We start from the raw sequence: 22102 nt of genomic DNA on the forward strand, positions 1-22102 counted from the left end.
GATGTCTGAATGAGAAAATAAAATTGGTAAACTAGTGGACGTGGAGGCCAAGGGAGATATTAGGAGGGGTGACAAAAAGCTTGATCAAGGAGGTGGTTTTAAGGCAGTCTTAAGGAAGTTGGAGGGGTTTAAAAGCCATTTTTAGACACTTCTGCCATTTCTTGGGGGGGAGGGGGGGTTGGTGGTGTTTCCATAGATTTTTCTACTGTAGTTACAGTGGGTGATCGGTAGAACCCCTGCGGAAATTCTAGACAGATCTGTGCATGTGAACATGAGAAGTGAAATAGGGGTAGGACTGACTTGTAATAAATCCTAGCAGTAAAACCAAACTCTTGGAGATGATGGGACCAATTTTCCTCTTCCTAGCACCTTGATTTGGAGACAGTAGATGTCGGGAAATCTGACAGACCTAATTTTTGCTGAATTCCTATTGGTTTAAGACCTGTTCCACCTTCCTGGAGTGGGCTTTTGAAACTCCCACCCAAAGCAGACAGATGCTTTGTTCGGGTATGCAACAGGGGATGAGGACTCGAGGGCAGTTGGGGGGGTGTTGTGGGGGAAGCATTTGGGACTTGGGGTGGGGGCAGGCATTTGGGACTCCGGGGGTGTGGGGGGAGGCAATTGGAACTCGGAGGTGTAGGGGCAGGTGTTTAGGACTCAGGAGGGATCGGGAGACTGAGGCTCTGGAGGTGGGGTGGCGGGAGACTGAGCCTCGGGGGTGGGGGTGGGGGGTCGGGCAATTGAGACTCGGGTGGGGTGGGTTGGGAGATTGAGACTTGGGGAGTGGGGGGCCGGGAGATTGAGACTTAGTGTGGGGTGGGTTGGGAGATTGAGACTTGGGGAGTGGGAGGCCGGGAGATTGAGACTCGGTGTCGGGGTCGGGGGGGGATTGGGAGACTGAGACTCGGGAGTTGGGAAACTGCGATTCGGGGTGGAGGGGTTGGGAGATTGAGACCTGGGTAGTGAGGAAGAGGGTAACAGGGGCTGGGAGGCAGGGAGTCTGGGGAACAAGGGTTAGAGATGGGGGCTTGTGAGAGAGAGGGAGTCGGGGGGGAGGGTGTGGGTGTGGGGCCCAGAATTTCCTGTAGATCCTGGAGCAGCAGCAGTAGTGAGTGGGAGTGACACCAAGAGAGGAGCAGCCAGTAATGGGGTGAGTCAAACCTGGAGCTTTTTAATGTGGGTAAATAGTGAAAGTCTATTTACACTGGTGGGCGAATGGGGAACGAGGGGACAGAGTCAGACGCGCGTGGAATTGCAAGCCCTGATTATACATTGCAAGCTCCAACTACCACTGATGACTGGCTGGGAGAGGAGGTGAGCAGCACATGGTACAGCAAGGTGCCTCTCTGCTCCCTCAGCTCCTCTGTCAGGGCAACAAACCCCACAAACAACCCCAAGCTTGATGCCCTATTTCACGGCTCGGCTCCTTGCTTGGGATCTCACAGAATTTTTAGCTGGGGTCCGAGGCTCATACAGAGGTAGCTGGCCCAACGTCGGGAATCAAATCTGGGCCTGCTGCATCGCCGGCAAGTGTTGAGAGGTGGGTGGAGGAAAATGCAGGGGGGCTGAGCGCAGGCCGGCAGTGGCCCACAGTAGTGCTGTGAAACTGGGAGAGGCACTTTTTCCCTATTGCTTCTTCAACGGTCCCTTTACGAACCCCCGTTTAGGCCGCCGCGAAACTGGAAAAACTAGTCGGAGCTTTTACAGCACATGCTCCACCTAGCTTTTCACACATTTTGCAGAAGGGTCCTGAAATAGGCACTGGGCCCTTTGCGTATTTAAATTGTTCCAACGCTGATTTCAGGCAACCGCTAGGTACACCTTAAAAACAGAGAGGACCAATATGGCGGCGGCCATGCTGCCAGCACAGATTAGGTGCAGGACCTCGTGCCCAGAAATTGGTATATTTTACCCCCAAAAAAACGGGCGAAATGCATACCAATTTCTACCCCGAATGCTTTTGTTGAATGTGGCCCACGTCAAGTGCTGGGATATCGGATCAGGCCCACCGTACAAAATGAGTTTGTCACCCCTTCACGAGAGGGTTTGCCGCCAGGAATCCTTCAAGCTGACATGTTCAGAAGAAAAGGGGACCAGCGAAAGGATGCCAGACTAGTTAGGCAGCCCGAGAGGTGCTCTGTGCCCTCCCGCCTGCACCCGCACCCCAGCATCTGCAGAGAAAGGCAGCATACCTCACTTTGGCAGATTTTGGTGGAGACCTTTTGCCAATGGCTGCTGCAGCAGCAGGCCACTGGTCGCGTTACAATGAGATGTGAATCTAACGGTTAAGATAGAAGGTTTTTCAGAAGCATCCCAATCACAGCATGGTATGGTGTGAAAGGAAGCATGCCAAGGTTATCCATGGCCACCAACCATTTCTGTGGACCCTGGCAAATCTACCTGGGAATGACTGTGGAAACCTGGCTTCTCAGAGTCTGGATCAGCAGAGGGGAAGATGCCAAGCTCTACCAGGACACCCCAAGGCTACCATGCAGCCCAGCACTTGCACATGTGCAAGGACAGTGACAGTCAGCTGTGGCCTGAAACTTGGCTGCTCCTTCTTACAGCCACATTGCAATGCTGATCTCTGGGATGGTGCTGTAGAGTGACACAGAGGAAAACCCTCCTCACATGCATCTCATGCAGCACTAACTCGACTTCAGCAGCCATCAAAGAGGAGGCCAAGTGTTGTGCTGCACTATCACATGTCTGCAAACTCATGGCTGCACCTACAGGTCCCTTTCCTTTCATCTTGGCCTGCTACTTCTTAATCCCCTGTCCCTTCAGCCTTGGCAAAGGTTGCAGATGGGTTGAGATGCCTTTTAATGCTCCCCAGAAGCTTTCTAAATTTTTTGTCCCCCTCCTATCGCACTCTCCTTTAATTGTCTCCATCCCTTCAAATTTGACTTGCATGTAATTTTTCTCTCCTACCAGTGGTGTCATCCCTATACCCACCTGAACTTGCACCTGGAGTTGTGAATAATTAGATTCAGCCAGAAATTTGAGTGCAGTTAGCACTTTGGATTCAGGCAGATCTTAAAGCAGCGCGAACCAAATTAGAAGGGTTTTAGACCTGAAGACAAAAATTGCCCCAAAGACTATTAATTTTAATCAAAAGCAAAGCTCCCTTGATGGCTCACTTTATAAATACATAGGGGGTAATGTTGTGAGGTCCCACGCCCAGTGTGGAATCTTGCTACAGCCATAGTAGCGGGGGTAGTATTATAACATTGTAGCCCCAATTTTCTGACCCTGCTTGCTCACTGCTTGCTCGGCTCTGCAGCGGGACTGGTGGCTCACTGAATGTAATGTGCACTGGGCCATACAGAGCACAGTACTCAAAAGATTTTGAGTTCTATTCCGTGCTGAGTTTGCTGGTTTCACTGTCCAGCCATCACTGCCTGAAAGTGCACATCCACATGTGTGGATACCAAGTGAAGACAGGTTTGAGCTTGGCTCCGATACCATGCCTTGATTGAATAGCCTGTTGACTCTCACTGTCCAGGCTCACACATGAAAAAGGGACAGGCTATTCATGCTGGTTCCTCTGAAACTACCCAGAATGTTACCACCTTTAGGAGAGGAGGGTACAAGATTGGAAAACCTCAATATCCCCCCCCCCACCCCACTTCAAGGCAGAATACAAAGAAGATCAGTCCATGAATCAATCAGTCAATTAAATAAGCAAAGACTGCATCAGCTTCAAGGATGGCAGGAGTACAACTAAATCTTGTCCCGTGAAGAAAGGCAATTGAACTCCAGGAAATCCCGATATCAATTTTTGTCCCATATTTTGCAATAGTCCATGAATTGACTTTAATGCAGCCTTAGCCAAATGTTTCTATCCCTATTCATGTGGTGTACATTTCAAAGTTTTGTCTCATACGTAACAGTTGAATAGTATTCATAGTTGGTTCAGCACAGAAGGAGGCCATTCGGCCCATCGTATCTGTGCTGGCTCTCCGAAAGAGCTCTCCAATTAGTCCCATTCGCCTGCTCTTTCCCCTAGTCCTGTAAATTTTTTCCCTTCAAGTATTTATCCAATTCCCTTTTGAAAGTTACTTTTGAATCTGCTTCCACCACCCTTTCAGGCAGTGTATTCCAGATCATTACAACTCGCTGCGTAAAAAAAATATTTCCTCAGGTCTCCTCTGGTTCTTTTGCCGATCACCTTAAATCTGTGTCCTCTGGTTACTGACCCTTCTGCCACTGGAAACAAGGTTTCTCCTTATTTACTCTGTCAAAACCATTCATGATTTTGAACACCTCTATTAAATCTCCTCTCAACCTTCCCTGTTCTAAGGAGAACAACGCCAGCTTCTCCAGCCTCTCCACATAACTGAAGTTCCCTCATCCTATTAAGAGTCTAAATGGGATAGAGAAATAAAAAGATCTAGGGGTACAGCCAGAGTGAATTTTTATGAATTAATTGGAATTAAACTATCTCTGTAACTAAAATAACTTAGAGATAAAGCTATTGTACTTAATTCCAATTGATGCAAAAGTGTCTTGAATTATGAAGTGTACTTGTTTGAGATGATAAGAAAATAATCACTACGTTCCATAGAATCTGCCTTCATGAATAACAGAAGGATCCAAATCATTAAGTAGGTTTTAAAATTAAAATGTTCTGGTGTTTGAACAAGCTTTGTCACCAAAAACATTTGCTTCTGAAACAGTGAAGCTGAATCAAATGCTAATTATTTCAATGGCCTGAACACACCAGTGTCTTTATTGTTGGCCTGAGGCATCATCCTTGGGACTATTTCCATCAGTGAATCACAGTAACTGCTGTAATGAATTTATAACAAGCTCGTTGCTACCCTCCAGCATATAACAACTGTAGATAAATACCTACTTAACTAAGTTTCAAGTCCCTTAAAGCCTCCTTTTTAGTAAAGTATGTGTAGGAAGTAGATTACTGCCCTGTTTCCGAGTTGGAATGCTTTCTTTTTGCCATTTTTCCACATCCCTCTAGTTAGACTCCTCTTCCCTTTAATTGAGCCAGTGATACAACTCTTGTGGTTTGTTTTGTTCTTTTCAATTGCTCCTACTACAAAAGGAGTGAGACAGTGGAAGTGGTGCCAGACCATGCATCCTATTCAGAAGCTGAACAGAGTGAGCCTGCTGAGGAAATGAGGTATTAATCCTAGGTAGTTAGTGTTAAGTACTGTGTGAAGTTTGATTAACTGTTTAGTTATCTCCAGATCCCTTTTATAGTGGTATGTCTTAATGTTTCCCTGAAGCTGTTGAACTGCAGCTTGTTATTTCTGGAGAAATCAAAAAATATTTTCTAAGTATGTATATAGGTGCTATAAAAATGTGGAAAATAAAGTTATTCATGATTTTTGTTTTATCTCCTATTGACAACAAGGTAGCATAGATTTTCATTGAATACTAGTAGATTATCTGTGCAATTGCTTACAGGAGTAAGAAGATGCATTCTCTGTCTTGCTCTCAGTCATGTTTATGCTACTATTTCTTTCTCTTTCTTTTCAGTTTGTCTCTCAGTCATCTTCTATGTATGTCTTTCTTCGTTTTAATGAGTGGGAGGTGGTGAATGGTTTGGTGAGAAAAGAGCCATCGACAGTTGCAGGCTGCGTTAGTTGCTGCCCTTTCTTGTTTTGGCCTCAATGGTATGCTTGTCCCCATTCCCACCATGTGACCACCTTCCTGTTTCTGTCTCTCTCTAACATTCACAATTTTCTCATGATCTTCCTCTTCCTCCTCTTTCCATATTTTTTGTTACCTGCCACTGTTCATTGTTTTGCACTTTCTCACTTTTGGTGTTCATGTTGCCTTTCTTGAACTAATCTTGCTTTGTCTCATCCCGGTGTTCTGTGCCTAATCATGCAGCCTTCACTCATCCTGCTTTCAGTCCCAATACATTACACCATCTCTCTCTGAATTTCATACATTCCCCTCAACCCACCTGCTCTGCATATACCCCCCAATTTGCAATACCTTTGCCCATACACTGCAGAATCGCAGCTATCCCCCTCAATCATACTATTTTGCGCAATCCTTGTTCAATTGCACTACGTACACCTATCCCCTGAATCCCACCTGTTTGGCATAAATTATATACAATCGTACACAATCCTATTACCTTCTCCAATGCCCCTTCAATTGCCTCAGCTTCACTGTGCAACCCCCCATTAGCTATTACCCCTTCATCACCTATTGCACTCTTAAGGTTGTTTTGTCTCCCTTCGTCCATACACTTTTACCTTTCAGTATTAAGCCCATCCTTATGGTGCTCAGCAGACTTGGCCAAAAGTCTTTGGAAGTGAAGTGGCACTCTCATCCATTTCCCAGACCACTATTTCGGCTTTTACTTGTCCATCTGTCTATCGTTGCTGCAGCCTGCCAGCCCTGCACGCTGGGCTGCTGCCAAATCTGTGGCACTTTCAGGAGCCTTCTTCCCCCTGCCCAAGTCTTCATTGCTTTCAGTGACACTTAAGACTTCTGACCCCACACCTGAATCTTTGCCACTTTCAGCGGCAGTTAAGCTTCCACTCCTGCCCCCCAAATTTTCACCACTTTAAACAACATTTAAGTCTTTAGACTTGGCAAAGATTATTAACGCTCATAGTACTTTCAAACTTTAAGGTTCAATAGAAGTGACAAAGATTTGGGTACAGGGACTAGAGGCGTAAGTGCTGCAAAAGTAGTAAACATTTATCAAGCTTGCATTTATATAGCATACTTAATGTAAAGAGCATCCCAAGGCACTTCACAGATGGAAAAAGGATGCTGAACCAGGAAAAGGAGAGATTAGGAGGGTGACCAAAGGCATGGTCAGAAAGGGGATGTTTTGAGAATGATGTTTAAAGGAGGAGAGAGAGGCAGAAGGGCTAAGAGGGAATTCTAGACAGCAGGGTGATGTACAAGAGGCTGGAGTCAAAGAAACGTAGAGTTGGGGAGGATATAGGGCTGGAGGAGATTGCAGAGATATGGTAGAGCGAGTCCATTGAGGAATTTAAAAATGAAGATTTTAAACCTGAGGCGCTTGGGAACGAGAAGCCGTTGTAGCTCAGTTGAGGAATGGGGTGATGGATGTGTGGGATTTAATGTGGGACATGCAGCAGAGTTTCGGACAAAGAATTTTAAGCGCTGCTGAAAGCAGCAAAGATTCAGGCGCAGGGTGGGAGGCTTAATTGCCACAAAATAGGGTTTATGGGACTTTCAAATGTTTATATATAAAATAGGTCACGTGCTCTCAGGGTTGCCACCTGTGTGTTTTTTGGCCGTACAGTCTGTTTTTGGAGTGGGATGTCTAAAATATAAACCGGGGGGTATGGAATCATTGATGGAATTATACTTTTCTTTGTGGGATTTCTTTTCTGAATTCTGCAACAAATAAGCATAAATGGAAGAGCTATGGAGGATTCCAGATGCAGGACATGCAATACCCAACAGGGATTTACAGAACCAGAAGAAACCATTGAGACCAAGCCAGTTGTAAACTGGGAAAGACGTTTCTTCGACAAGTGAGAAGACCTACTAAATTAACCTTTCTCACACATGAAATTAACAGGGCACCCATTGGCTATTCTGTTTATATAAAAGATGCAAGGATAATTTCGTTTAAAGGAGAAAATCATTTTCAGGTTAAATAGCTTTTATAAGTCCTTCCTGCATATTTATCTTTAAAATAAATTAAATATTTTAAAAATATATTTACAGGCCCCCATGGTGAAATCTATGGACTCATATTTCGATAGACAAATTGTGAAGCTGACATTTCTCTTGACGCTGTTTATACGAATGCACGTCCCTGATGGGAGGGCCTCACCTGCCAGGAGCACATATCCAGAAATTATGGGGAGTGTACCTTTTGATTTCCCAGTATGTGCTCCTGCCAGGAGTGTGCATTCACAAAATTGGCCCTATAATGTCAGTGATGTAAGCCTCTTTAGAGCAGCACTCTTGAGGGGCAGGATTTAATAATGAAAGGGCTGCCTTGCCTCATACAATAAATAAGACTAGACAAAGCAGGAGATTTCTTTATTTTTCAAACATCTGCCAGCACCACCAGTCTAGTTACACTGTGGTCGGTTCTGCAGCCATTACCCTCCACCCCATCCAAGGTGAACAGTGCAGACTATGCCAGGAGCCTGCCAAATTCATTGTAAATACTCTGACCCCAGCAAATCAGACAAATTTACTCCACCATGGTGCTCAATAGGAAAATCTGCCCTTCACCAATGTAGACTATAGTGAATGGTTATCTGTCAGTTATTGCTTTGGATTCAGTTGCACTGTCTGGTTAACTTTATTAATAAAATGATGCCACAGTGCTTGTACAAATAAAAAAATGGCCCCAAATTATTTGTATTTTAAGACTGATGTATAACAGGGACGTAGGCCTAAAAATTCCTTTAGACCATTTTTAAAATGGCAAATTGGTGCTCTGGCCTCATCTAATTATTCAGGACGAGCTGCCGGCGCCTGGCGCGTCTCCACAGGCATCTGGCCGGACGGAAACATGCAAGGAGCCTAAAACCTGCCCTAGACACCAGAAGAATAGCTCGACCCAATTTTGAGTCGGACATTTTTCAGACATCCCCTCGCGTAAGGAGGACCAATTTCTGCCCTATTATGTTTAAAGTACAGTAGTAGCCTAGGCCCATAATTGTAGAAGTAATTTGCAAAGGTTTCTGTCAATTTATACATTTCATGCTGGGGAGGGGTGGGGAAGTAGCTGTAGGAGTGAATGATCATCCATAACCATGATCGTTAATCAACTTGTAGGAGTTATATTTTGATTTAGAAAGAACAAGAAAGGTTTCAACAGAAGTTTGGAAGATGACAGTGAGAGTGAGAGAAGATTCTCAGTCAGAGTTTGGAAATTAACAGTGAGAGAAGGTCCTCAATAAGAAATGTAAAAATGTGCAGCAAATCCTTTTTAGATAATGGGCTCAACAGTGTCTTCACATCACTGAATAATAGGTAGTAGGTTGTACAAAAACACACAGATCTGGGGATCTCTTGTGTTTAAGAATACTTCACTCTAACAGTAAAGCTACAGTGAGTGAAGCATTGAAACTTACTTTCTTCCACCCCCTACAAACGAACTCACGTTCTGAATTTATGGAACTGCATCAGCAGAAGTCTTGTAAAATTCTCATTCTTTGGGCTGAATGAGGCTGCACGGGATGAGGATTTGTGTTAAATGTGACTGATACTTTAGCTGTAACATTCTGCAACCCCACACGTGCTATTTGTGATAACTGCTTTCAAAGTTAGCAACTTCACTGGAAGTGCAGTGGATAAATATAGCAAATAAATCAGAAAAGCAACATTCTTCATTTGATATTCTGATACACATCTCTGGTGTTCTTCCAAACACCCCAGGTACAGGCATCTGGATTTGGGCCGGGGGGTGGGGGAGGGTTATATCAGTTCAAACACCAACAGAGTTACTATGGGCATGATTATAGCCTGGAAAAATGGGTGGGTTGGGGGCGGACGGCAGTAACAATTGCAAAAATCTGAAACCCATCTCCAACCGGCCCATTTCCGGTTTTCATGGGGGCGGGACAAGGGGCGGGAGACCAACCTGCTGTAAGGAGGCGGGTTGGTCAGTGAAAGCTTTTAAGGAGGCTGCGGGCCTCCATTTACAAAACTTTTTTGATTTTAGCTCCTGGGGGCTGGGATTGACGGGCCTTTATAGCACAGCTTGTGGGCCTGGAGGAGCAGGAGTGCTTTCCCCAGGCCCAACAAGCCTACCTGCAGCGACCAACCCTACGATCTCCGACCACCCCCCCCCTCCCAACGATTTCCGACACGCCCCCCCACTCCCCGACGTGACCTCCGACTCAATCTAACACATACCCGAACACGTCCTCTTCCTGGCTCTTCTCCCATCTGACTGAGAGCCAGCCTGTCAATCAGGCCGGCCTGTCAGACGGGAAACAGGCAACAAATGAAAAAAACGACGTCCTTACATCAAAATCATAAGAACGTGCGGGAAACCCGTACTTCCGAGTTTCCCATCAGGAATTCCATCCCCCGCCGCACCCCAGGTAAAATCACGTCCTATGTGTCTACTATTTTGGTAGATCTGAAAAGCCCAGTCTTTAATATAATTGAATATATGTTCCATGATTAAACTGTGAAGAATATATTTCATTTAATGTGTAAGTTCTATTGCAAGGACTGGAGTCTAGGAAGTAGTCCTCTTGGTGCCCTATCAGCTGGAATACAGTGCACATTGAACTTGCTGACTGACATTATTGATATTTGTGTACACCATTATCAGTAATAGATGGTCCTTCTGTAAAGACAATAAGTGGTGTGTGCGCTTTCCCCTCTTCAGTGTACTGAGAAAACTTTGACAAACTGCTTTGTTATTAAGATTCTACCTTGATCTTCAACTTCTAAGCATTTAAATGCAGACTTTTGCCTTGTTTTTAAATCATTTTAACCCACTTTGTATTCAAGATGAACATGTGCTGATGTCAGTTTGACTTTGCAGTAACATGGTGTCACATTTTATGCAACAATTATTTTTTATTGTGCAAAAGTTCTGGTAAAATTCAAAGTCTGCATTGACTGTTTAATTCTCTTGCCTGAAAATTACTTTTGGCGATGTTACTGTAAAATAGGTTAACCCATTTAGATCAAGTTTCTCTCTGAAGTAATTTAACAGCGGCATGAATATCTTTATTTTAAATGTACAAACATTTACGATGAAGTAGCAGAGAGGGGGAATCTGCCGTGAGTATGTTAAGCTTTCAGACGATATCAAGACAATCATTTCTAGATTTTTGTGTTTCTTTATCTTTTCTGTTTGGCTATTTCTATTTTTGTCATATTTTCATTATTCATCAATCATATTATTTGAAACCATTCTATCTGATTTCAATTTTTTCCTCAATCACATTCTACCAAGAAAAATTCTATCCAATTGCATTCTAGGGAAAAAAAACTCTCCTGGGTACAGCCATCATGATAGTTCCCCATCCCAATATATGACTAAAAATAACATTTCTGACATAACAATAGCAAATATAGAAAAATCCACTAAAGAAATTGCAATGTTAACTTATAAATTTGGCTACAACAACTTTCTCCTCCCATCTTCCATGAACAGCACTAGCCTTTTTGCCTGGCAAGTTAATGGGCAAAATTTGTATTAAACTACTGTCCCACTGCTCATGGAGAAAAATAAAATTTATGTGTTTCTTCCTGTCCCCCACTCTTTAACTTTAAATTTTCATCTTCTGACTGTTCTTCTGTTTCTGTTCTCTTCCATTCTTGCCGTCTCTTTTCTTCCGCACTGTCTTTTTTTTGGCTTTGCTTCTTTTTCTGATCTTTTGCCACTTTGAATTGCTCTCTGTATTTTATTGTAAAACATCTTCTAATTTGATATTTAAGTTCATTCCTCTTATATAAATGCAAGTAGTTGTTGTTGTTTGATATCCTAGCCCCAGTCCTGCGGCTTTGTTTAGCGAGGAAGGGAGATACGTGTTGATTGGGAAGGTTGCCAGTGTGGTGGCACGTGGTTCTGTTTGGGGTGGGGGATGATTATGTTCAGGCAGAGAAGAGAGACTGCATGAGCCATGATGTAGTGGGAAGGGGTATTGTGTGGTAAAAACATCATAATGGGGAATGGCACACTGATCTGCAGCACTGGCAAAGATCTTTTAAGGAATTCATACTGGAATCTTAAGGCTTTCCACACCTTACTTGTAATTGATTGACCACTTCTAATGCAGAAGTGCAGAGGTAATCTGGTCTAGTGGTGTCAATGGGAAACTAAACTGAGCATCAATTAAAGGAAACCCATTCAGGTGCTCAGACAGGGACAGTTTGGTGCAGCATCATTTCCTTACTTTTGTATTCCAACCCGCTTGAAATAAAGGCCAACATTCCACTAGCCTTTTTGACTGATTTTTAATACCTGTGCACTAGCTTTTAGTGACTTGTGTCCATAGTCACCTAAATCCCTTTGCTCTTCCACAGCTCCTAGTTTCTCCCATTAAGAAAATATTCCGATTTGTATTTCTTGGATCCAAAGTGGATAACCTCACACTTCTCCACATTGGCAGAACGATGGCAGATGGAGTTCAATCACTTAGTCTGTCTATGTCCCTTTGTAACTTCCTGCTCTCATCTGCACAACTTACTATGCCTGCTAACTTAGTGTCATCTGCAAACTTGGATTCTCTCTGTTCCTTCATCCAAGTCATTAATATATATGGTGAAAAGCTGCGGCCCCAGTACACTCGCTTTCTCCTACCTCCCAACAAATTACAAACCCATGTCACAAGGTTACCTCCAATTCCGTGCACTTTCATTTTTGCTAATAATCTCTTGTGCGGAGCCTTGCCAAATGCCTTCTGAAAACCCATATAGACAACATCCATAGTCACTCCCCTATCCACCATGCCAGTGACCTCCTCAAAAAATTCAATGAGATTAGTCAGACATGACCTACCTGTCACAAATCCAGGCTGACTCTCTTTGATCAGCTCATACTTATCTAAATGCTCAGTCACTCAGTCTCTGATGATAGATTCCTGTAACCTCTCCACAACTGATGTCAAACTGACAAGTCTGTAGTTTAACCTGTTTTTTTTTCTCCCTCCCTTCCTAAATAATGGTGTGACATTTGCAATTTTCCCATCCATAGACACAATTTCTGAATCTAGAGACTTGGAAAATTATAACTAATCTGCAATTTCTTTAACTATTTATTTTACTACCCTGGGGTGGAACCCATCAGGTCCTGGAAATTTGTCTATTTTAAGACCCATTATTTTCTCCAATAGCATTTTTAAAATGTATATTAAATTCACTAATTTCCTCCCCTTGACTTATTTGTAAGTTCCTTTGTACCAGTGGTATTGTTCTCTTTCTCCACTGTAAAAAGAGATACAATATACACAGATAACAAGTCTGCAATTTCCTTATTTTCCATTATAGTCTCGCCTGCATCTGTCTTTAATGGGCCCACATTCCCTTTACCACACTCTTTCTCTTAATATTTTTATAAGAACATTTTTTGTTAGCCTTGATATTACTTGCAAGCTTTTTTTCTTATTCCCTTTTTTCAACTCATTACCTTTTTGTATCCTTTTGCTGCTTCTTCTAGCTCTCCCAATCAGAAAGATTTCCACTTTTCCCTGACTTACAGTGGTATCCTGGTCATTTTTATGTCGTCAGGTGCTACAGCCTAAGTTAATCTCAGAAGCAGAGAATGAGACATTAAGTCATAGTTTTAGCAATACACAATGATCTATTATAACATTAGCAAGTTAATACAAAGTGTTTACCTATTTTAAGATTATTGGATTAGCAATCACGTATGCCATGTTATGTAGTGTGTTGCAGACTATGGAGGTCCTTAGGTTTCTCTTAAGCACCATCAAATAAGGCTGCTTTTAATTTTTGGACTCCATTTATTACTGATATATTTGTGAAAGCTAGTTCCTTACACTGGAATTTTTTATGAATGCAAGTAAAATCAGCAGCACTGGCTAGTAGGCCGATGACACAATCTGATGCAGATCAAGAATGATTCTGAAAACAATTCTATTGGTACCCACTTGGACTGGCACCTCACAGAACAACGCGGCAATAAACATCAATTCAGTTAACTCTTTGTCTGCTACAAGAACGATCGTTTATGTCTAACTCATTCCTGCCCACTTCTCCAGAGCGATGTCCTATTAAAGCCACACAGTTGCTCCCTGGAATCAGGAACTGCCATGAGGACAATGTCAAATGGTGTTTTTAGTCATGAATCACTTACTACAATATATTAAATGTTTTGGTACTCTAACTTGCTTTAAAAGCCTTCAAAAAATGGATATGATTCTAAGTTACCAAATGTGTAAGAAGGCTTAAATTTCGTGCCTGTGCCGGCTTTTTGAAAGAGCTATCCAATTAGTCCCACTCCCCTGCTCTTTTCCCATAGCCCTGTAAATTTTTTCCCTTCAAGTATTTATCTAATTCCCTTTTGAAAGTTACTGTTGAATCTGCTTCCACCACCCTTTCAGGCAGTGCATTACAGATCATTGCTGCTGCGTAAAAAAATGTTTCCTCGTCGCCTCTGGCACTTTTACCGATCACCTTAAATCTGTGTCCTCTGGCTACCGACCCTTCTGCCACTGGAAATGGTGGCTCCTTATTTACTCTGTCAAAACCCTTCATGATTTTGAACACTCCTATCAATTCTCCTATTAACCTTCTCTGTTCTAAGGAGAACAACCCCAGCTTCTCCAGTCTCTCCACATAACTGACTTCCCTCATTCCTGGTATCATTCTAGTAAATATCTTCTGCGCCCTCTCTAAGACCTTGACATCCTTCCTAAAGTGTGATGCCCAGAATTGAACACAATACTCTCAGCTGAGGCCTAACCAGTGTTTTATAAAGGTTTAGCATAATTTCCTTGCTTTTGTACTCTATGCCTGTGTTAATAAAGCCCAGGATTCCTTATGCTTTTTTAACAGCCTTCTGAACTTGTCCTGCTACCTTCGAAGATTTGTATATGTGCACCCCCAGGTCTCTCTGTTCCTGCACCCCCTTTAAAATTGTACCATTTCATTTATATTACCTCTCCTCATTCTTCCTACCGAAATGCATCACTTCACACTTCTCTGCGTTAAATTTCATCTGTCATGTGTCTGCCCATTTTAGCAGTCTGTCTATGTCCTCCTGAAGTCTGTTACTATCCTCCACATTGTTTACTACATTTCCGAGCTTCGTGTCATCTGCAAACTTTGAAATTATACCCTGTATATCCAAGACCAGGTCATTAATATATATCAAAAAGAGCAGTGGTCCTAATACTGATCCCTGGGGAACACCACTGAATACTTCCCTCCAGTCTGAAAAACAACCGTTCACCACTACTCTCTGCTTTTTGTCCCCAAGCCAATTTTGAATCCACGCTGCCACTGTCCCTTTAATCCCATGGACTTTAATTTTGCTAACATGTCTATCATGTGGCACTTTATTAAATGCCTTTTGAAAGTCCATAGACACAACATCAACTGCACGATCCTCATCAACCCTCTCCGTTATTTCATCAAAGAACTCAATCAACTTAGTCAACCACGATTTGCCTTTAACAAATCCAAACTGACTTTAATTTATCTCAGCCCCAGGACATTGCTGCAGGAGTTCCTCAGGGCAGTGTCCTAGGCCCAACCATCTTCAGCTGCTTCATCAATGACCTTCCCTCCATCATAAGGTCAGAAATGGGGATGTTCACTGATGATTGCACAATGTTCAGTTCCATTCGCAACCCCTCAAATAATGAAGCAGTCCGAGCCCGCATGCAGCAAGACCTGGACAACATCCAGGCTTGGGCTGATAAGTGGCAAGTAACATTCGCGCCAGACAAGTGCCAGGCAATGACCATCTCCAACAAGAGAGAGTCTAACCACCTCCCCTTGACATTCAATGGCATTACCATCGCCGAATCCCCCACAGTCAACATCCTGGGGGTCACCATTGACCAGAAACTTAACTGGACCAGCCATATAAATATTGTGGCTACAAGAGCAAGTCAGAGGCTGGGTATTCTGCGGCGGGTGACTCACTTCCTGACTCCCCAAAGCCTTTCCACCATCTACAAGGCACAAGTCAGGAGTGTGATGAAATACTCTCCACTTGCCTGGATAAATGCAGCTCCAACAACATTCAAGAAGCTTGACACCATCCAGGACAAAGCAGCCCATTTGATTGGCACCCCATCAACCACCCTAAACATTCACTCCCTCCACCACCGCCGCACAGTGGCTGCAGTGTGTACCATCCACAGGATGCACTGCAGCAACTCCCAAACCCGCGACCTCTACCACCTAGAAGGACAAGAGCAGCAGGTACATGGGAACAACACCACCTGCACGTTCCCCTCCAAGTCACACACCACCCCGACTTGGAAATATATCGCTGTTCCAGGATTTTGACCCAGCGATGATGAAGGAACTCGCTTCCTAACAGCACTGTGGGACAACCTTCACCACACGGACTGCAGCAGTTCAAGAAGGCGGCTCACCACCACCTTCTCAAGGGCAATTAGGGATGGGCAATAAATGCTGGCCTTGCCAGCGACGCCCACATCCCATGAACGAATAAAAGAATAAAATATATTTTTCCAAGTGCCAATTAATTTTGTCCCGGATTATTGTCTCTAAATGTTTCCCCACAACCGACGTTAGGCTGACTGGCCTGCAATTGCCGGGTATATCGCTCCTCTCTTTTGAACAGGGGTGTAACTTTTGCAATCCTTCAATCCTCTGGCAGAATACCCAGCCTCTGACTTGCTCTTGTAGCCACAATATTTATATGGCTGGTCCAGTTAACTTTCTGGTCAATGGTGACCCCCAGGATGTTGACTGTGGGGGATTCGGCGATGGTAATGCCATTGAATATCTAAGGAGGATTGGAAGATTGTGGTCAGAGCCTCTGCAATTTCCACCCTTCCCTCATCTGGATCGGATGACTTTTTGACTCTGAGCACTGCCAATCTTTTAAGTACCTCCTCTTTATCTATTTTTATTCTATCCAATATCACTACTACCTCCTCCTTTACTGCTACAATGGCAGCATCCTCTTCTCTAGTGAAGACCGATGCAAAGTATTCATTTATTACCTCAGCCATGCCCTCTGCCTCCACAGGATGATCTCTTTTTTTGTCCCTAATCAATCCCACCCTTCCTTTGACTATCCTTTTAATATTTATATGTTTATCAATGACTTTTGTGTTCTCTTTTCTGTTAGCCGCTAATCTATTCTCATGCTCTCTCTTTGCCCCTCTTATTTCCCTTTTTAGATCTCCTCTGTACTTTGTGTATTCAGTCTGGTTCTTTACTGTATTATGGACCTTACATTGGTCATAAGCCTCCTTTTTCTGTTTCATTTAATCTCTATATCTTTAGTCATCCAGGGGGCTTTAGTTTTGGATGTCCTTCCTTTCCCCCTCGTAGGGATGTGTCGACTCTGCACCCAAACCAACTCCTCCTTGAAGGCCTCCCGTTGTTTAATTACTGTTTTGCCTACCAATTTTTGAATCGAATCCACCTGGGCAAGATCCCTTTTTAACTCACTGAAATGAGTTACCATGACTGCTGAAGAGTTGCATAAAAGTACCATGAAGCCACAGTGGCTGAAAACATATTCAGCTAGCATCAGTACAGAACTTTACACCACTGTGTAGCACAGCATACCACAAGTACAACAAACATTCTTTGAGTTTTCATATTGGTGAAAATGAGAAGCCATGATTTGAATGACCTGTTAATTCTTTATTCTTTATGCAGATTGTGACCAGCAAGAGGACATGTACTTTGGCAACTTTTGATTCCTATAGATAAGGCTTTGTACATCACATTTGAAATTTTATTATTTCTTTGCAATTTATAATCTGAATATGGAGGAAATGTAAATTTGCAGTCGTGATGGAATTGCCTGAAGTGTGAACATCCCATAATGATGAGAGCAGGTCATCCACTCAATGTTGGTTGCCAACAAGTGTTGCCAGGGTTCAGTTTTTCCACTTGAATGTTTCTACACAGATACACTGGAAAATGTGGGAGCCTTCCCTGCAGTGTCCCACAACCACACTTCACTTACAATTAGCTCAGGTTTCTAGTAAAACGTTTGGAAAGTTCAAGTCTGGTAAACACATGAATGCAATAATGTCACAAACAGTCTGCTTCCTGCAACTAGTTGGGTTCGGTTGCTATATACATTGTCATCCAACTTTCTGCAACGTCTTTAACAAAAGAAATAAAAACAAGCCTCAGATCTTAATCTAGCTGGAGCAATATTTGTTAATATTACAAAGTGTATTTTAGTCAAAGAAATTCACGTTTTATATAGTTTAAGTCTAGTTTTAAATAATTAAATACTTCATTTGAACCCTAAGTGGGTTACTGTTACTGAAGCTACCAAAACACCATGAAGTCACAGTGAATGAAAACTTTTGAGCTATACGTTATTTAGCTTAATTTGCAAAACACAATCTGTGTTTCTGGCTGATTTTGTATCCATGTGTCCTAAAATAATGTGGCACAAAGAAAAGTATGAGAGCATGATATAGCAACAAATGATTTGGACAATGCAATGCTTATGTTGGTGCTCACAAAATGTGTTGCACTGGACTCAACAACGCGTGGGGAAAAATTCTGAAGGTTATTTTGCAACATGAGTCCAATAATGAGGAGCTTTTCACTATTTAATACCTTTTTTTCCAAGGATTAATATTCTCAAAGGTTATTGTATATATTACTTTATCTACTGTGTCTAAAGCGCATAATAGTGCTTTGTGTTGAATGTAAAGCAGTATTGATATTGAGCTCTCATGCATTTTCTAAGGACAGATTGATCGACTTGGCTCGACCCTTCTTTATCGAGGCTGTTTCTTTCCATCGCAGGAGTTATCTTTTGGCAAAGATGAGCTCTGAAAAATTACTCTATGTTAAGTATATCAGAAGGTTTAAGGGATATTCAGGATTTTCTTTGACTATAGGATTAATCTCTTTCAGTTTTACAAAAGCATCTGAAACTCCAAAGTCTTGATGGTTACAGTTACTAAGTGTTGGTGACCTGAATAGCACCATAGTGGTTTTAGTCTCAAGATTGTACATAGACATTCACCTGTTAAATATATCTGACTTTGGATAAGGCCAGAGGCTCACAATCATGTCATAAACGCTTGCTTTTGAAAGGTTAAAGTTCAACTGAGTGGCTTTTTGACTGACATTACAGGAATCGTGAGGCATCCGATAGACAGGAATATCAAAGATCCAGATCATCAGAGCAACGGCCTGTGCTCGAGCGGATGAACTCCCGCTCCAGATCCTCTGAACGTGCCGAAACAAACGTCATGAGATCGATGCCATCATTAACATCTGGAAGATCTGCCCCTCCCTCACCTGCACTAACGAGGTGAAAGAGATACATCAAACTGCCAGACTAATCACCTTACCCCCGTGCCAACTCACCCTTTATTTTCCCTGTAGTTGAGTGATGTCTCCCTTCATCATAGAATAGCCTCTAGAAGACCTCAGTACTAACCGCCTTGTAGAAATTAACACAGCACTTATATCCTTGCACGGATATAATGCTGTGGGCATCACGCATTTTGTTTATCAACATTCTTTAGTGGCATCTGTTTTGTGAATCACAATGTGTTAAGAAGCCTGGAAAGTCTGCTGCATTAAGCACTTTGTGGTTATCCTGGTATTCTCTTACAGCTCAAAGATCACTAAAAGGAATTGGATGCAGTCTTTAATCCACTTGTCACCTGAGAGCAAATAACGTTTTGGTACCATTGCTGTTCTATATGTTGATTATGTTATTAATTGCAACTTGCAATCACAATGTTTAGCGCGTAACAATCGTTACGATAATAGTCTATAGTCCATGCATATTTCCTGGCTGGGTGGTGGAAAGTCCCTATTATAGAAACACATAATATACAATATCTACTACTGACATTTTTTGTACTTTACTTACAATGGAAATGCATTTTAAACAGCTGAGATAATACAATCCAGTGACTCATTAACAGGTTTGCTGTCATCACAAGTTTATTTCCTAATCAACACAACTAGCAACTTTATAGAAAATAAAACAGAAAGACAAAGTATTTTTTCCTCTTTGGTTAATAATTTTGAAAAATAGCCCTTCCTGTATAGTGACCTTTGCACCATTCCTGTTTTTCCTCAAACAATCCTTATATATGGTTTTTTTCCTTCCCTTTGTTGAGTATGCTCATTTCTGCCTGTTTGCAATGGTTTTATTGTAATTTGTGACATAAAAGGTACTACTTTAAGCATCACCTTGTTTTGATTTTTGATGAGGTACAAACATGGAAGATTTCAATCAACTGAGCTACTCAATAAACCATTAAAGTCATGTTAACTAAGAGCTCATGGAATGATACCCTATTCATCCAGTGTCTAAAGACACTAATTCTGTGACCAATTGTTATACTGTATTGGTGAGCATCTTTGACCTTCTCAGTACTGAATGTCTTTACTACTTTCAAATCTTTGGCAAAAATGACTCTCTCTAAACTTCTAATCATGAGTGGGATGAACTACAATCCAAGAACAAAATTATGGAGCCATAAAATATTTCCTCTTGTAATATATATTAAACAAAATCTTGCTCTGTTTTTAATTTTGTATTTAAACTTTCTTTCAGTATTGGAAAGGGGTAAAGATCTTCTGCCTGTAAACCAGCCAATTTGAAATAGATTACAGAAATTTATCTTTTATCTAAACTGACAACTTTTTTTTTTCTTTTTCACATGCTATGATGTTTTTACATTTGCTGTGGTTTTCAGTTTGGAGAACAGAACCATGATTAGTTAAAACATTTTTCACTCATTTGCTTAATGGGTAGTTTGAGGTAGCTTGGTCCTGTCTACTTGATATTTCATGCCATGCATATTTTATGAAGCCCTAATTTCTAGGGCGAATGAGCTTATTTCACCACTTCTCCCCATATATTTTAGAAGTAGCATTCCTATACTTCATCTACTTCTTTGACAAAAAAATTTATCATTTTTTAAATTGTACAGGTCACATCCCCGTAGTGGATCGGTCCAAACGAGTCCAACCAGCACACCAATGGCAGGACGGAGGGGCCGGCAGCTACCACAGCTTCCACCAAAGGGGACTCTGGAAAGAAGTGAGTGAGAACTACCAAAATGTTGCTTAATCATTCCATCAAATGGGCAGAGATCAGTAGACTGTGTTTCAAGCTTGGCAATGTTGAAAAGTTGCAAAAATAGAAGCTCATTGCTGATGGCTTTAAGTTTGTTTGAAAGTTGTGTGACTGGCGAATCTTTACAAACTGTAAAATGGATTGAAAGAGTTTACACACACCCAACAGAAATGCTGGCATGCTGCCCGTTCATGGGAACAGAATTATAACATAGACATTTTTAATAATAAAAAAACAATAAAATGTGCTGTAAAATATTAATTATGATATAAATAATACATCATTGGCAGTTTGAACTTAATTAATTCTACTTGTTCATTGACGATTAAGATTAAACATAAAGAAAGCCCAAAAGTCACTTAAATTATTATTATTTCTTTACAATATTATATATGTGAATATAGTAATAGATTTGTAGCGTGCAGAATTAAACTGGACCATCAGTATTCATATCAGAATAGCCTAGACTTGCTGGGATTGCTGTGTACAACTACAGTGCAATGATTTAATTCTTTGATTTGCTCCCAGGTATTCATATTGTGCTAGAATGGAGCAAAGCTGTACCTGGGGAAAGGAGGTGCTTTAAACAAAAGTATTAAATTATGTAGTCATCTTAATATTTTATTTTTGTATCTTTTAAGGAAGAAAACGAATCAGCTTTACGTAATATTGATCTGTGAAAGATTATTTGTTGGCGTTCCTTTTTCCTTTCATAATTTTCTTTTATTTATTCCGTTTTTTTTCTGTTGCTTTCTTCCCAGACAATGGAGAAGAAGGAATTGATCTTTATGAAGGTTTGTAAACAGAAATGGGGTTACTTTTGTAGAGGAGCCTTTTGGGCTTCGTCTGCAGAAATAAACCCAACTGCAATAGATTTCCTGTGGTTTCAGTTGTCCAGAACTACCAAACCTGTAATTACATTTAATTTAATTTTCCTTTTTCTTTTAAACAGAGCAGAACTTGTAAATTCAACCAAATGTCTAGATCTGACATAAAAATAGAAAATAGAGTTAGAACTTTCCTCTCGAGTGGAGTTTGTCACAAGTAGTTCATTGCATATGAATGGGCAGGAAACCATTTAGTGTCAATTGCAGTCTTTTTTTGGAAGAGGAGCGTGGGTAGAAAACATAAAAGGACAAACTGTTCAGAGGAAGAGCCACACTCAGATGTGTGTGTGTATATACACACATATACATAAAATATATGTTTTGTTTAGATGCCTGGTTTCAAATATTATTTTATATTGGACGTGTTGGGCAGTTAATAATGTTGATGATCTCTTAAAAATAGTAAGGACTTCATGAACATTATAGGAGATAATTTGAGCTGCCATCAGTAAGTCAAGTTACATTTATGTTTATACTGTAGAGCGTATATCAGTGAATTATATAAAAGGTATAT

The 22102-nt window shown here is 41.7% G+C and overlaps 1 protein-coding gene across 1 annotated transcript in view; it reads left to right on the plus strand.

Moving 5' to 3' along the window:
* Nucleotides 1–22102, plus strand: part of rims2a (regulating synaptic membrane exocytosis 2a) — a 993532-nt gene that overhangs the window by 702260 nt on the left and 269170 nt on the right. The window contains exons 20-21 of the mRNA XM_067981485.1: nt 18734–18913; nt 20556–20665. Of these exons, the coding sequence (XP_067837586.1) occupies nt 18734–18913; nt 20556–20665 (290 nt within the window). The remainder of the gene's footprint in view (nt 1–18733; nt 18914–20555; nt 20666–22102) is intronic.

Source organism: Heptranchias perlo, chromosome 3 (assembly GCF_035084215.1).
Source record: "Heptranchias perlo isolate sHepPer1 chromosome 3, sHepPer1.hap1, whole genome shotgun sequence".
Lineage (NCBI taxonomy): Eukaryota > Metazoa > Chordata > Chondrichthyes > Hexanchiformes > Hexanchidae > Heptranchias > Heptranchias perlo.